The 13,007-nt window shown below is 33.8% G+C and overlaps 3 protein-coding genes across 3 annotated transcripts; all 3 read right to left on the bottom strand.

Moving 5' to 3' along the window:
- Positions 1-229: 229 nt before the first annotated feature.
- On the bottom strand, positions 230-4,630 carry LOC105776704 (cellulose synthase A catalytic subunit 8 [UDP-forming]). The gene is made up of 12 exons (XM_012599550.2): positions 4,316-4,630; positions 4,069-4,142; positions 3,931-3,982; positions 3,692-3,836; positions 3,295-3,561; positions 2,836-3,181; positions 2,484-2,747; positions 2,183-2,395; positions 1,845-2,088; positions 1,554-1,753; positions 1,088-1,441; positions 230-1,001 (listed from the first exon to the last, which is right to left on the bottom strand). The coding sequence occupies exons 1-12, from the start codon at positions 4,491-4,493 to the stop codon at positions 414-416; spliced, it is 2,925 nt and encodes a 974-aa protein (XP_012455004.1). The 5' UTR covers positions 4,494-4,630; the 3' UTR covers positions 230-413.
- Positions 4,631-6,916: 2,286 nt separating this feature from the next.
- On the bottom strand, positions 6,917-9,787 carry LOC105776705 (uncharacterized). Its single transcript, XM_012599552.2, has 10 exons — positions 9,585-9,787; positions 9,389-9,485; positions 9,230-9,291; positions 9,094-9,156; positions 8,928-8,987; positions 8,652-8,708; positions 8,339-8,381; positions 8,137-8,214; positions 7,473-7,939; positions 6,917-7,393 (listed from the first exon to the last, which is right to left on the bottom strand). Exons 1-10 carry the CDS (start codon positions 9,678-9,680, stop codon positions 7,304-7,306), a joined length of 1,113 nt encoding a protein of 370 aa, XP_012455006.1. The 5' UTR covers positions 9,681-9,787; the 3' UTR covers positions 6,917-7,303.
- Positions 9,788-11,804: 2,017 nt separating this feature from the next.
- LOC105775133 (probable disease resistance protein At5g43740) lies at positions 11,805-12,633 on the bottom strand. Its single transcript, XM_012597664.1, has 2 exons — positions 12,320-12,633; positions 11,805-12,264 (listed from the first exon to the last, which is right to left on the bottom strand). The coding sequence occupies exons 1-2, from the start codon at positions 12,631-12,633 to the stop codon at positions 11,805-11,807; spliced, it is 774 nt and encodes a 257-aa protein (XP_012453118.1).
- Between the last annotated feature and the right edge of the window lie 374 nt (positions 12,634-13,007).

The raw sequence follows: 13,007 nt of genomic DNA, 5'->3' as shown, positions 1-13,007 counted from the left end.
AAAACCCTAGTTTTGCTTAGTTTAGAGATTTGGGTGTTATCATTACACAAGGGAATTCTTTTCCTTATAATTTACACTAGAATTTGATGTAACTTGCAATCCATTCTTAATCAAAGTGTTATCATTACAGAAGGTTTTTTTTATGACGTGTCATTATTTCATACATAATCAGCATCAAATGTATTTAGGTACAATATTATATATCATAAACATTAGAACAGGTAAAATCTGCAGACTGATGTAGTTTCATTTAATGTAAATATCAATGAAATATGTATAGTTCATAGCATTGTTTAGGAAAATTACACACTGCTAAGAATAAAATGGGTACAAACTGTTCAAAACTTAGTCAATAGACATGTTTCAGTCCACTTACTTGCAATGATTTCAATTCTAAGAAACGCATAATATCATCAACAATCAATGGAAATGCAGCTCTGTGACACGGTGGTGCTATCGGCGGTGCTGACAAACGGGTTGATCCGAACCCAAACAAGAGAGAAGACAGAAGCCAACAACACTGACCAAAGGACAACAATGGTTGGTGTCCTGTTTTGGCGTCCCATAAGACCTTTGAGGAATGGATAAAGATGGAGGATGACCCAGAAGGAAAAGAACACTTTGCCAAAGAGTGGTCCCCAAGCTTCGTACCCTTTGTTGAGGGCATCGGAGAATCCGGCAACGACACCAACCATGTTGACGATGAGGAGTGTTGTTGGAGGGATTAGAAGTGTAGTCCATTTCACAATGTAGAGCTCACCAAAATCTGCATCATCAGCTGCTTTGGCAGTGACAGTAAAGTTGGTGTCAATGCCCGCAAGCATCTTAAGGAAACCTTGGAAGACGGCAAAGAGATGGGCTGAAACGCCACCGATGACCCAAAACTGCTCGTTACGCCATAAGTCCTCAATGCTGACACCACTCCATCGGAGCTCGAGAACAGCAGTCACGATAATGGAAAGGAAAAGGCCAAGAAAGAGAACACTTGCCAGGTTTGAGAGCTGATCATCAAATTAGAAAATGTGAAGCAATGTATATATATGATATTGAAAACTAAAAAAAGACATGGATTACTAGCATTCATTACCGTTGGTATGATAAATTTTCCTGTGAGAAGACAGATTGCTGGTAGTGAACAATAGGCAATGAGTGGAAGGGATGTGAAAGGATAGACAATGGTGTTTATATATGCTAGTCTTTGAAGCCATTTAAGACGACCACCTCCAAAGCCATACCATAGAGGGCAATGCCTGCTTAGGAAAATTTCAACAGATCCAAGAGCCCATCGAAGAACCTGGTGCAACCGATCAGACAGATTGATGGGTGCAGATCCTTTGAATGCTGGCCTTAAGGGCATGCAGTAAATCGATCTCCATCCTCGGCAGTGCATTTTGAAGCCGGTTAAGATATCCTCAGTGACTGAACCATATATCCATCCAATCTGAGCAAACATATAGAAAGTTTTAATGTAGTTCAAGGCCTCTATGCAGGGAAGAAAGGTCAATAAAGATATCAATTTTGGCAATATGATAGATAAGAATAAAAGTTCCAACCTCTTTCCCCCATGCAGTCTTCTCTTCATAGCCACAGCTGATGACATGAATTGCTTCCTTGATTAGTGTGGAAGGGTTGGCAGATTCAGCCACTCCTCCATTCTCCATTAGTGTAGATTCAATGAAGACTGAAGATAAGCCAAAAGTTTTCTCAAAGCTTGTTTGAGAGATCAACATTGATCTTTCATACTCATCATAATCTGCATAAACAAAACCAGAGATATGTCAACAAGTCATGAGCTTAGTAAAGTATTAGTCTAACTATAATTTTCTGAAAGATTTTGGACTTACTGTCAATTTCCCTAAGGTTAAAGATGGCAGCATCAAGTTCTTCCCGTTTTGCATCCCTATAAAGCTCTGATGGATCTTTAGGTTCCTTCTTGCCCGGGCAGCAACACGAGCAAGATGAGGAGGATGACTTGGGAAAACTTGGCATTGAAGGTGGACCATAGCCATAAAGTGCTTGCCTATTGAAAACACAACCTGTTCCCACATAAACTGGCCCTTGGATTCCATCAAGACCTTTCATGTTAACCTGAAGTTGAAATTTGGATAAATTGTCAGAAATCAAGAGGTTTAAAACTGTCACAAGCACTTAAGCAGAAAATTGGCTTTATCTTTGATCTTACATCAAAGAAAACTGTGTTCCTATTGGCATATCGATCACTCCTATCTATGCCATCAAATCTTTGAGGAAACTGCACATAGCATACATCTCGACCAACTTGTGGGTCCATCAAGAAGCACATTGCCTCCCTAACTGCCTTGCTATTGTTAACATAGTGGTCACAATCAAGATTGAGGATGAAGGGAGCATTTGTAAGAACTGCAGACACCCTAACCTGTAACAAGCTATTCATGTCAGTTGCAACTCAGAAAATATTTAATCTATCTTTATGAAAGTCTGGTATTGTATCATGTATAACCCACCAAAGCATTTTCAGCACCAGCCTTTTTGTGGTGTTGGTAGCCAGGTCTCTTCTCTCTAGAGACGTAAACCAGTCGAGGAAGTTCATTTCCTTCGATGTCACGAGCACCACTATATCCAAGGAAAACCTGAATCATGCCAGGGTGATCACGCGGGTTATTTCCTGGCCAAGAAGTTCCATCTTGCATTGTCCATCCTTCATCAGGTGTTTTCTGAGCCTTTGCAACTAAAGCATTGATTCGAATTTTGTACTCTTCATAATCTCTCTGTAACCAAATTTGATAGGAAATTATTACAACATCAAAGTGCTATGGATATTCAAGAAATGTTGCTAAAGAAGCTCAAGGAACTTACTTTCATAGCTCTACGTTCTTTTACAAAAGAGGGCTGCACTTTATCTTTCAAGTAATCAATCTTCTGTGAGAAGTAAAACTCAGGTGCCCGGGGTTCAATGGAAAATTTTTTGCAGAATGGAACCCACTTTCTTGCAAAGTCGGCTGTTTCTACTAGAGATTCAAATGTCAGCATGGCCGCACCATCATCAGATATATAACAAGAGACCTTATCCACCGGGTAGTCCAAGGCAAGGATGGAAAGCACAGTATTGGCAGTAATCAATGGAGGCTCTTTCAATGGATCCACTGTACTCACGAAGAAGTCAACTGCAGCAAGTTCATCAGGTTCACCTTCTCTTTCATATCTGCCATGGTATCCAACAAGCTTAGTAACAATCCATATGTTACATAATTATGATACTAATTCAGCTGAAATAAGATAACTTATGTTATTAGCTTCATTAATGGTATTGGTTACCTTGCAGATAGTCTGTCAATGTATGTTTCCCTGTTAACAGGATACCACTTAGGGAACTGATCCAACACCCAGGAAAATGCAAACCAGATTTCACATATGACTGAAGTGAGCCACAGTCCAAAAGCACTGTCAACGGGGTTTGTTACTCGATAATGGAAGAAAAGACCAAGAATGATCAATCGCATAATGATCACGGTTCGGTATGGTGCAAGTCTGCTTTTCGGGATTGGAATTATAGTCGAGAGGGGCTGGGAAGCATCCGGTGCCCTGCAGATGCAAATATTACATATCAGTAACACATATCATAAACAAAAATCATTTCACTAAATAGGCTCTTATCATTAATCTGCTTTGTACATTTCAAAATCAAGCAAGGCTTTTCTAATTAAATACTTACGGTTTATCTTCCATTTGTTGCTCAGGTGGGATTTCAGCCTCTCTTTCAACCTTAGTTGTTGCAGGCTTCTTCTTCTTGTTCTTCTTTTCTTTCCAACTTTCCACCCTGTTCTTCCAAATCGAATTCCCATTGTCTTCAGCCATTTCTACGATATTTTACGAGACGATTCGAGCTTTCAGAGTTGAAGGAAGATTGAAAGAAAGAAACCATTAATATGGAAAGAAATTTATATTACATACCACTATCCAATGTAGACACACTGCTGATATGTCTTGCATGAATTCCAACATCCTGTATAAACCAACATGAATAACACAAAGCTCTCAATATCCCTCCTGGCTTTGACTGAACCTTTCAAAGGCAGCAAAAAACAATACCTGAGACTTGTTCAAATGTGCAGCCATTGTCGATTGATCGCCGGTGGCCTTCTCGACATCGTCCAACAGGTTTTCTGAGGAGTTCACAATAATCAGTCGTGCAATCAGTTTACAACTTCTCTATCTTTATCTTTTTCATGGGAAATCAAGCAAGCACTTGGCAATCACAAGATTTATAACAAAGATTTATCAAGAACCAAATGGGAACAAGTAAAAAACTAGCATCAAAAATTAAAATGAAATGTACCATCATATGGACTACCACAACGCAAGCAAGCTTTTCGTCCTTCCTTAAGATCATACTCAAAACAGCTCTTACAAATAGGGAAATTACATTCATGGCAAGCCACAAAAGGTTCACCATTAACATTCAACCCAACATGTTCACCACAAGTGTGGCAAACAGGAACCCCAGATTCCATCATTCTCAAAAAAAGTACTTATCTTTCTCCTTCTTCTTCCTTGAGAAAAAACCCAATGCTACAAACAATATGCTAACCAAAGGGTCTTTCCCTCTACTTACCTCTCAATACCTTTGTGTCTTGGTGTGTGTTTTTATATGAAAAAGAAAAACAACCAAACACAAGATATAAGTGCATGTTGGGCTAAGGGTGGAGATAGGCATGTTGTAATGGTGAAGAAAGGTTGAAGGGGAAGGCCGGTTGGTAGTGTAATGGAGGGTAGGTTGTTGGTGTCAATGTATTTGCAGAGAAATCTCTGACAAGCAAAGCTTACATTTTTGTTCTTTTTTCTAAGGGAAAAAGAAATTTAAAAAATTGCGGGAAGTTTAAGGAAGCTTTCGGTTGGGCAAGGTACATCTTTAACTAACTGGCATTTGCCTAAGGAGAAATTATGCTATTAATCCTTGTACCATAAGTAAGTTGTGAATTTAACCCATGTACTCTAATTTGATCAATTTTAGTCCCTATACTTTTCGGGTTTTGTAATTTTGGTCTTGAACCAAATTGTAGCAGTTAAATTTGTTAACTCAAAATTCTGGAATAGTAAATTGTTGATTTAATTAATGTTCTTCAATTTAATCCTTTTTAGTTTTTATACTTTTCGAATTTTTAGATTTCACTCCTAAATCAAATGATAGCCATTATATCTGTTAACTGAAATAACATGAGTAATATGAGGAAACAACAAGCTGATGTATTTAAGGGCCCGATGACCTTTATGGCCTCAAAGAGTTTTTGAATTTTTTTATTATACATTTTTTGAAAATTTTAATTAGCCCACTCAAAATTTTTAAAATTCTCATTAAACCATTCAAAAATTTTTTGAAAGTTTTAGTTAAACATACAAAATTGTTTAAAATTCTCATTAAAACCTTCAAAATTTTTAAAATTTTAGTCAATCACCCTCAAAAGAAAACTCAATGTCAAGATCCATCCCTATGTATTTATAACACATGTGATAATATATTTGTCGATAAAATCTTGAAAATAACATAACTTAACAAATTTAACCGTCACTATCTTGTCAAGACCGAAATTTCAAATTTTAAAAATAAATACATTAAAATATCAAATTAATGTCTATAGACTAAATCTGTAATTTACACATAGTATAGTAACTAATAAATAATTTCACCCTTTTCTAAATGTATGTCACTGTTGAACCATAAATAATAGGCCTCGCATTAATTTACTGTCTCATACATTTGGAGATTTCAAAAAATAGAAGAAAAATATCATATCTAGTAAGTTGAAAAGCAAAGATCATAAATTGGAAAAAGAAGCAAATAAACATTATTCAACTGGGTTTATAATCAACAAATTAAGATTATTATGATTTAAAAAATGAAAAAGAAAGGTTAAGATAATGAGTCAGGAATGGAAGAGGAGTGACACCAAACCAAACATGTACCAAAATTTGGCCAGACCAGATTGTCCCTACCACATAGCTGTTGTCATGGACCTCTGTTTTCTGACATTGATTTTGCTACCCAAAAATGCATATTCTATTCAGCCTTATTGAAGACTTATATTTTTTAATCAAATCCCAATCTTAATTTTTGATCTATGCCTAATTTTTATATCTTAATTTGGTCATTTTTATTATTTATACTTTTTAAATTTTAAAATTTCAATCTTAATTAAATAATAATTTTAAATTTATTAAGTTAAACTCTATTATTTTAAAGAGTGAAGCCAAGAATTTAGTATTGGAGGTCAAAATAAAATTATAAAAGTTTGGGGAAGTGAAGCTAAAAATTTTGTTTTAAAAAGAGTTGAATTAAACTATTTTTAATTGTAATTGAGAGGGACTAAAATTGTTATTATTCCATTTAAATAAGGGGAGGGAGAGGGATCAGGTAGTGACTTGTCCCAAAAATGAAAAATTATTTATGCAGTCCCTGTAATTTTTAAGAAATCACAAATTAATATAATAGTAAAATTACACTTTGAGCTCTAAATTTCTTGGCTTGGCAATTGGGGGCAAGACCCCGTCAACCTTCTAGCTACACCTCTAGCTATTTTCAAAATCTTATACTGCAAACATATGTTATGTGAGATTATTATTTTCATATAATATTCATAGAAAAACCACGCTATTTTAATTAAAAGTTTAACTGTTATCATCTAATTTAACACTGAAAATTCGAAAAGCATAACTAATAATGATCAAATTGGAGAATAAAAACCAAATTCACAACTAGTGAAACCAAATTTCAAATTTTGAAAAGTATAGGAGTAAAATTGCCTAATTCAAAATGCATGGGGACTAAAACTAACCAAATTAGAGTATAAAAATTAAATCCACAACTTACACAAAGAGCAGAGTTTAACCTATTTTTCTCGTGAGAATCATGTTCAAATAATATTAAATAAATAAAAGACCCTTTAAGCAAAACAAATAAATGATTATATTTGTGTGGGTTACATAACCTTTGTTTATCATGCTACAATACTTATTTTTGCTTTGCAGTCCAATGCTAAGTATAATGAAGTGAAAGGAGTCAGCTTACTTGTTCACAAGGGATGAAAGGTAAAAGGAATGAACTACTCCAAAATTTGCAGTATCAACTTTACATCAACACGGTACCAGCTATGGGATTATATTTATTTCCTTTGTATTTTCTTCAACAACGATAATACTCACCATAACCAACTATTTCAAGCTTACATAATTTCCTAGTGCTCCCGATGCCATGTCAATCTTTGGCAACAACATACTCCAGAAACAGTAATAAATGACAAACCTCACGTGATGATTCCGCAGCTTTGGTTTAGGAAACAGTGTAGACCTTCACAAGTTTAGTTGTGTCACAGACAACGAGGTTGTCCGATTCAGCTGGAGTTGTACAGAGCCAATTAACCTGGCAACAGAAGTGGTTAAAAACGAGAAGCTTTTAAGAGAAATTGAACATATACAGTACAATAAGCAATGAGATTCACCTTTTTGGTTAAATTGATATTCAAATGTAGCAGCTCGTTGGTATCTCCTGTCTGCCATGAATCGAGACACCTAGAGCAATCCCAGACTTTGACTAACTTATCGTTTCCACCCGATACAAGGAACTTCCCCTTCTCTCCAAACAACGAAAATGTCATGCAAGACACGGCAGCAGTATGACCACCTAAAGAGTAATCTAAATGCAACCATTTTCTTCCATTTTCATCGGGAACTCCACCGTCGCTTCCTTTGGACTGAGTTCCTTTTCGGGATTTCGTGGAACTTTTAGGTTTTGTGGCTGTAAGTTCTGATTCTGTATTAATCACATCAATAACACCATCACCCCTTGCCACAACACATATCTTGCCTATTTTGTCCAACATATCAACATCTGGAACTTTTACTGAGTGAACAAAAGCTGGATTTAAACATTGTCCAGCATTACTACCACTATGCATGTCGGGCAGGCCTGCAGTGAAGGTGCAAAAATACGAGAATTGAACATGCACTAGCCTTGTGTTTGTCTAGAATAATCACAATGAGCAAAGATGCACCAGCTTAAGTTCATTGTCAATGATATTATAAAAATGCTGTAGATATGACACATTTAATATTTGAAGAACCTCCATAAAACCACAAAACAAAGAATTTTTAAGACATATATACCAAAATCCACAATTTTGGATGGGCACCCTTTTGAGAAGTCCCATATGATAAACTTCGAATCAAGACCTCCGGTAACGACTGCCACATTAAAATGGAGTAAAAATATTATGAATCGTCATTCAAATAGAATAACTGCAATGGACAGCTAAGAGAAAACGAAGTTAGAGATTTAAAAGAGTACTATAAAACCTTAAAGACCTACTTTCCCAAGGTCTCCAAGGAATGAACTGAACACTGCTGCAAATCTGTGATGTGTTAAGGCGAGAAAGATATGAAAGAAGGATAAAGATTCAAGCTAACTCCAACCAGAAATGAATAGCTAACCACCTTCTAATCCCCCCATTTCGGATCACCATAATAGCAAGTCAATAAAAGTCTCACTGTAAAAACGAGGGCTCGAAAGGAAACTTTCCAGAAATGAAATATAGAGCCAGGAAATTTCAGTTCATAAATCACAGGACATTAAATTATCATACACAATAGGAACAGGCAAATGGCTTAAAGAGTAAGGATACACTTGTATGTCCGGCTCTCAATGTCTTGAAAATACGTTTCTGACGAATGTCAATGATCTGCAACATATATGACCATACGAGGTTAAAATGTTAAAATTCAAACAATATCTATCTAGAAAACAAAACTACAAACCTGCACGTATGACATTAGATATATTATTCATTGATAGTTTTAACATTATCAGTTAAATAAACCAAGAAATAAATTCTTCATGGCAATAATAATTTATATTACTAGCATAAGACAGACCATTAAACTAATGAAAATCAAATTACCTTAATCTCACCGCCATCATCCGCAGATGCAAGGAAAGATGATCTGGAATTACAAGTAACCTGCATAAACATAAAAAAATATAATATGCCAACACATACTAAACTTTACAAATTCATAAACTAAAGCATCTTTAAATTTCTTTCCCAAAGAATCTCAAATTTCTACCTGATTTATCTCCTCTTTATTATAGTTATAGCTCTCCAAAGGCTTCCATGAGTTATCTGCTAACTATAAACGAACAATTTATAAGCAAATTTCAAATGTAATCAAAACAAAAGCAGTCATGGGAATATAAAATTACCGTATGCACATCAAAGCACTTGACCTCATTTCCAGTGGAAACATAGATGATATTCTCATTTCCTGCATTTGATGCCAAGAATAAATAATAATAAGTAATTAAAAGAAAAATCAATTAGAAATGCATTAAGAATTTTTTTTTTAAATGATAGAAAATGACCTGAGTTGAAGCAAAGGGATGAAATTGGTTCATTGCTAACATCCATAACAAATTTCACATCTTTGCATCGCATATCAAACCAACAAATGCAACCATCCTAATTTAAAAAATTAATTTTTGTAATATTATTAAAACAGACAACCTTCAGTGAAAATTGAAACTCGAAGGAGATTAAGAACAATAGTGTAGGGGTTACTTCGCCGGAAGTGGCGACGAGGCCGGGCTTGTCACGTGAGGCGGTACAGCAAGTGGCGGTGGCCTTGTGACCTCTCAATCGTCTTGGCTCCGTCATCTGCGGCGCTTCTCCGCCTTCGACTTTGCCTCGCCGGTTTCCTTTCTCTCTTGTTTTGCGTTTCTAATGGGCTGTGGCTTTGCGGTTTGATTTTCTGGGAAGTCAGTTCAGCAGTGAACAATAGTGGCTTAACGGTCCACTGTCAAGCTAGGTTGGGCTTGAGCATGAACCCACATTAAGCCCAGTTTCTTATTCTTAGAGAAAAGGGTTAATTTCACTTTACATCCCCAAACTATGACCAACATTCTAAATCGCTCTCTAGAATTCAAAATGTTCTAATTGAGTCCTCTAAATATCAATGTCATATCAATCAAGTCCTTTTAGCCTAGCATTCACATAGGTGTTAAATGCTAGTGTTTTTATCTGACATGGAGCAGATTTAAAATGATCATATCAAATTTTAAACATATATATAAATGGATAGCTTTAGATTCAACATGTTAAAAACAAAAATTACCATTAAAATTAGAAGAATTATTTATTCTTTTAAATAGAATTTATTTAATTTTGGACAAATTTTATTTTATCTTTTATTAAACAAATATATCATAAAGCAGAGAATTGATTTTTCAAAATATATTAATTAAATTTATTGAAAATTGATAAAAAATAGAAAATTTTATTTTAAAATTGTAAAAATAATATAAAAATTAGAATTAATCTATACATCCTCAAACTATAACTTTCATTCTAAATTAGTTTTCAAACTTTAAAACGTTCTAATTGCATCCCTAAACATTCTTACTGAAATTTTCATCTTAAATTATGCCACATAAGATTTGATATGTTATTTAATGGTTAAATTAACGGTTTTAATAACAGAAAGACATGATTAATATAACATCGATAGTTTGAAGTATGGGGATCAATTTAGAATGGAGATCATATCTCGAGGATGTCTGGTGCAAATGTGCAATTAACTCAAAAAAAACTATCTATAATGTATATAAAAGCACGAATTGGAAAAACTTTTGAACCGAGGAGAATATCTTTCACTTTCTATCATATTACTAAATTAGCTTTAGAAATAATTATAATTTAATTTAGAATTATTAGTTAAAAATTTGTGCTAATTTTAAAAATAAAATTATTAGTTGAATAGAACTTTAAACATAAAATATAAGAAAAATTGTGATAATTGTAATTAGTTAAAACTTTTGACATAAAAAGGTTGTGTTAATATTAGTGTTTTAAAAATAAAAATTGTGCTAATTTTGTTGATGTAAAATAGAGTTATTACTTGAACAGGACTCTCGAATTAAAAAAATTGTGATAAATATAATTAAAATTAAATTTACAATTATTAGTTAAAAAGTTTAGCATAACAAAGTTGTGTTAATTTTTTTAATTACACTAATTTTATTGATGTAAAATAAAGTTATTACTTGTATACAACTATCACTTAATTAATATTACAGTTGTATATCAATTAAAATTTAAGTTAAGCTTTATAAATAGTGTTAGACATATTAAATCAAGGAACATCTAAAAAATTACTGATAAAAAATGGAGGTCATTAGTATCAATAAGTTAAAATTATATAAAAAGAATGGCATTAAAGCAATGGTTGTTCAAGAAACAATCACCCTTGAAATTGTTTCTTTTATCTATGTATTATTTGTTTGGTGTAGTTGAAAAATGTTTTCGGATTTGTTAAAAAAAAAGAGTCAAATATCAACCATTACTTTTCAAGCACTATTATTAATTGTGTTTATTAATTTAGTATAAATATATTTTCTATTTATCATGAACTATTATAATTCATGCATGTTATTTTACTTGATTTTTTAATTTTTTTCAAATTAACATTATAGCTTACTTTCTTATATAGTTCAAAATTTATATAGGGTAAACTACAAAAATAGTCACTTTTGTTTGCCTCAGGTTACATTTTAGTCACTTATGTTTGAATTGTTACGTTTTAGCCACTTATGTTATTATTTTGTTACAAAGTGATCACTATGCCGTTAAGTTCTGTTATCTCCCTAACGGTAATCCTGCGTGGCAGTCCAACTATATTTCTAGTGCCAACTTAGATTTCCTAATGGGATGAGAATAGATTTTTATTTAAATAAATTTAATTAATTAAAATTTTTAAACCCTAGATCTTAGTTAAAAAACTGTTCATCTCCCCCATTTTTTTAGTTTTCTTTTTTTAGTTTTCAACACTAATTTAATCCCAGTAGATGGCTCAGGAATTCCTAGCTTCTCAAGGGAAACCGCTTCCCATATATCATCAAAGATCACCACAAATCTACTCTTCCAAGACAATGTTTCAAACAGCATCCGTGCCCTTCTTGTTTCACATTCGTCACCACAAAAAGTTACTTTAATTTGACTTGCAATGGCCTTCTGTAGCTTAGCAATACTCATCTCCTTGGGTGCAGTGATCCAAATCACAATATCGAACTTCTCCCTCTCTTGTAAGAGTTGATTGTTTATAAGTTTCATGATGCTTGTTTTCCCCACACCACCCATCCCCCAAACTCCAATCTTTCCAACCTCATCATCCATCAAGCACTTCCAAATCTCTTCCATACAGACCTTTGTACCTTTCACCTGATAATCTTGTTGTCGACAAAACCTATCCAATCCATTGAGGATTGTCAACCACCAAATCTTCCTGAAATTTGCCTTACTGAATAAGTTCCTCAACTTCTCTTATCCTCTTTAACACATCATCTGCATGAAATCCACGTGTAAGAGTACTACTTTCACCGATTCGTTCATTAAGGTTTTGAACTTCGCCATTGATTCTTTCAACGTTTTCTAACCATATCTGGACCTCCCTTTTGAGTTTCTTTCTTGGCTGCAGCTCTACTTTCATTCTAGAATCTATATCTTCCTTCACACCATTCAATTCCATTACTTTCCTTTTCAGGTCATTCATATGTTGATTAAGGCTTCTGTTATTGTCCCAATGTTTATCAATCTTATTCAGAGCAAATTCCATGGCTGTAAGTTAAGCGTACTGCATAACATGTAATATGTTAGAAACTAAATAATAATGCATGGTCAGTTGTGTGTATCTAACCATGCTAAAAAATAACTTTCTTAGTCAACTGAAAAAGAAAACTAAAAAAAAAGGAGATGAACAGTTTTTTAATTAAGATTTAGGGTTTAAAATTTTTAATTAATTAATTTTATTTAATTAAAAATCTATTCTCATCCTATTAGGAAATCCAATTTGGCACATAAAATCTAGTTAGACTGCCACGTAGGATTACCGTTGAGAGATAACGGAACTTAACGGAAGAGTGAACTTCGTAACAAAATAATAATATAAGTGACTAAGACGTAACATTTTAAACATAAGTGACTAAAATG

Source organism: Gossypium raimondii, chromosome 10 (genome assembly GCF_025698545.1).
Source record: "Gossypium raimondii isolate GPD5lz chromosome 10, ASM2569854v1, whole genome shotgun sequence".
In the NCBI taxonomy this organism is placed as follows: Eukaryota; Viridiplantae; Streptophyta; class Magnoliopsida; order Malvales; family Malvaceae; genus Gossypium; species Gossypium raimondii.
Note: the sequence above shows the minus strand (reverse complement) of the source record. Positions and strands in the feature narration are given on the sequence as shown.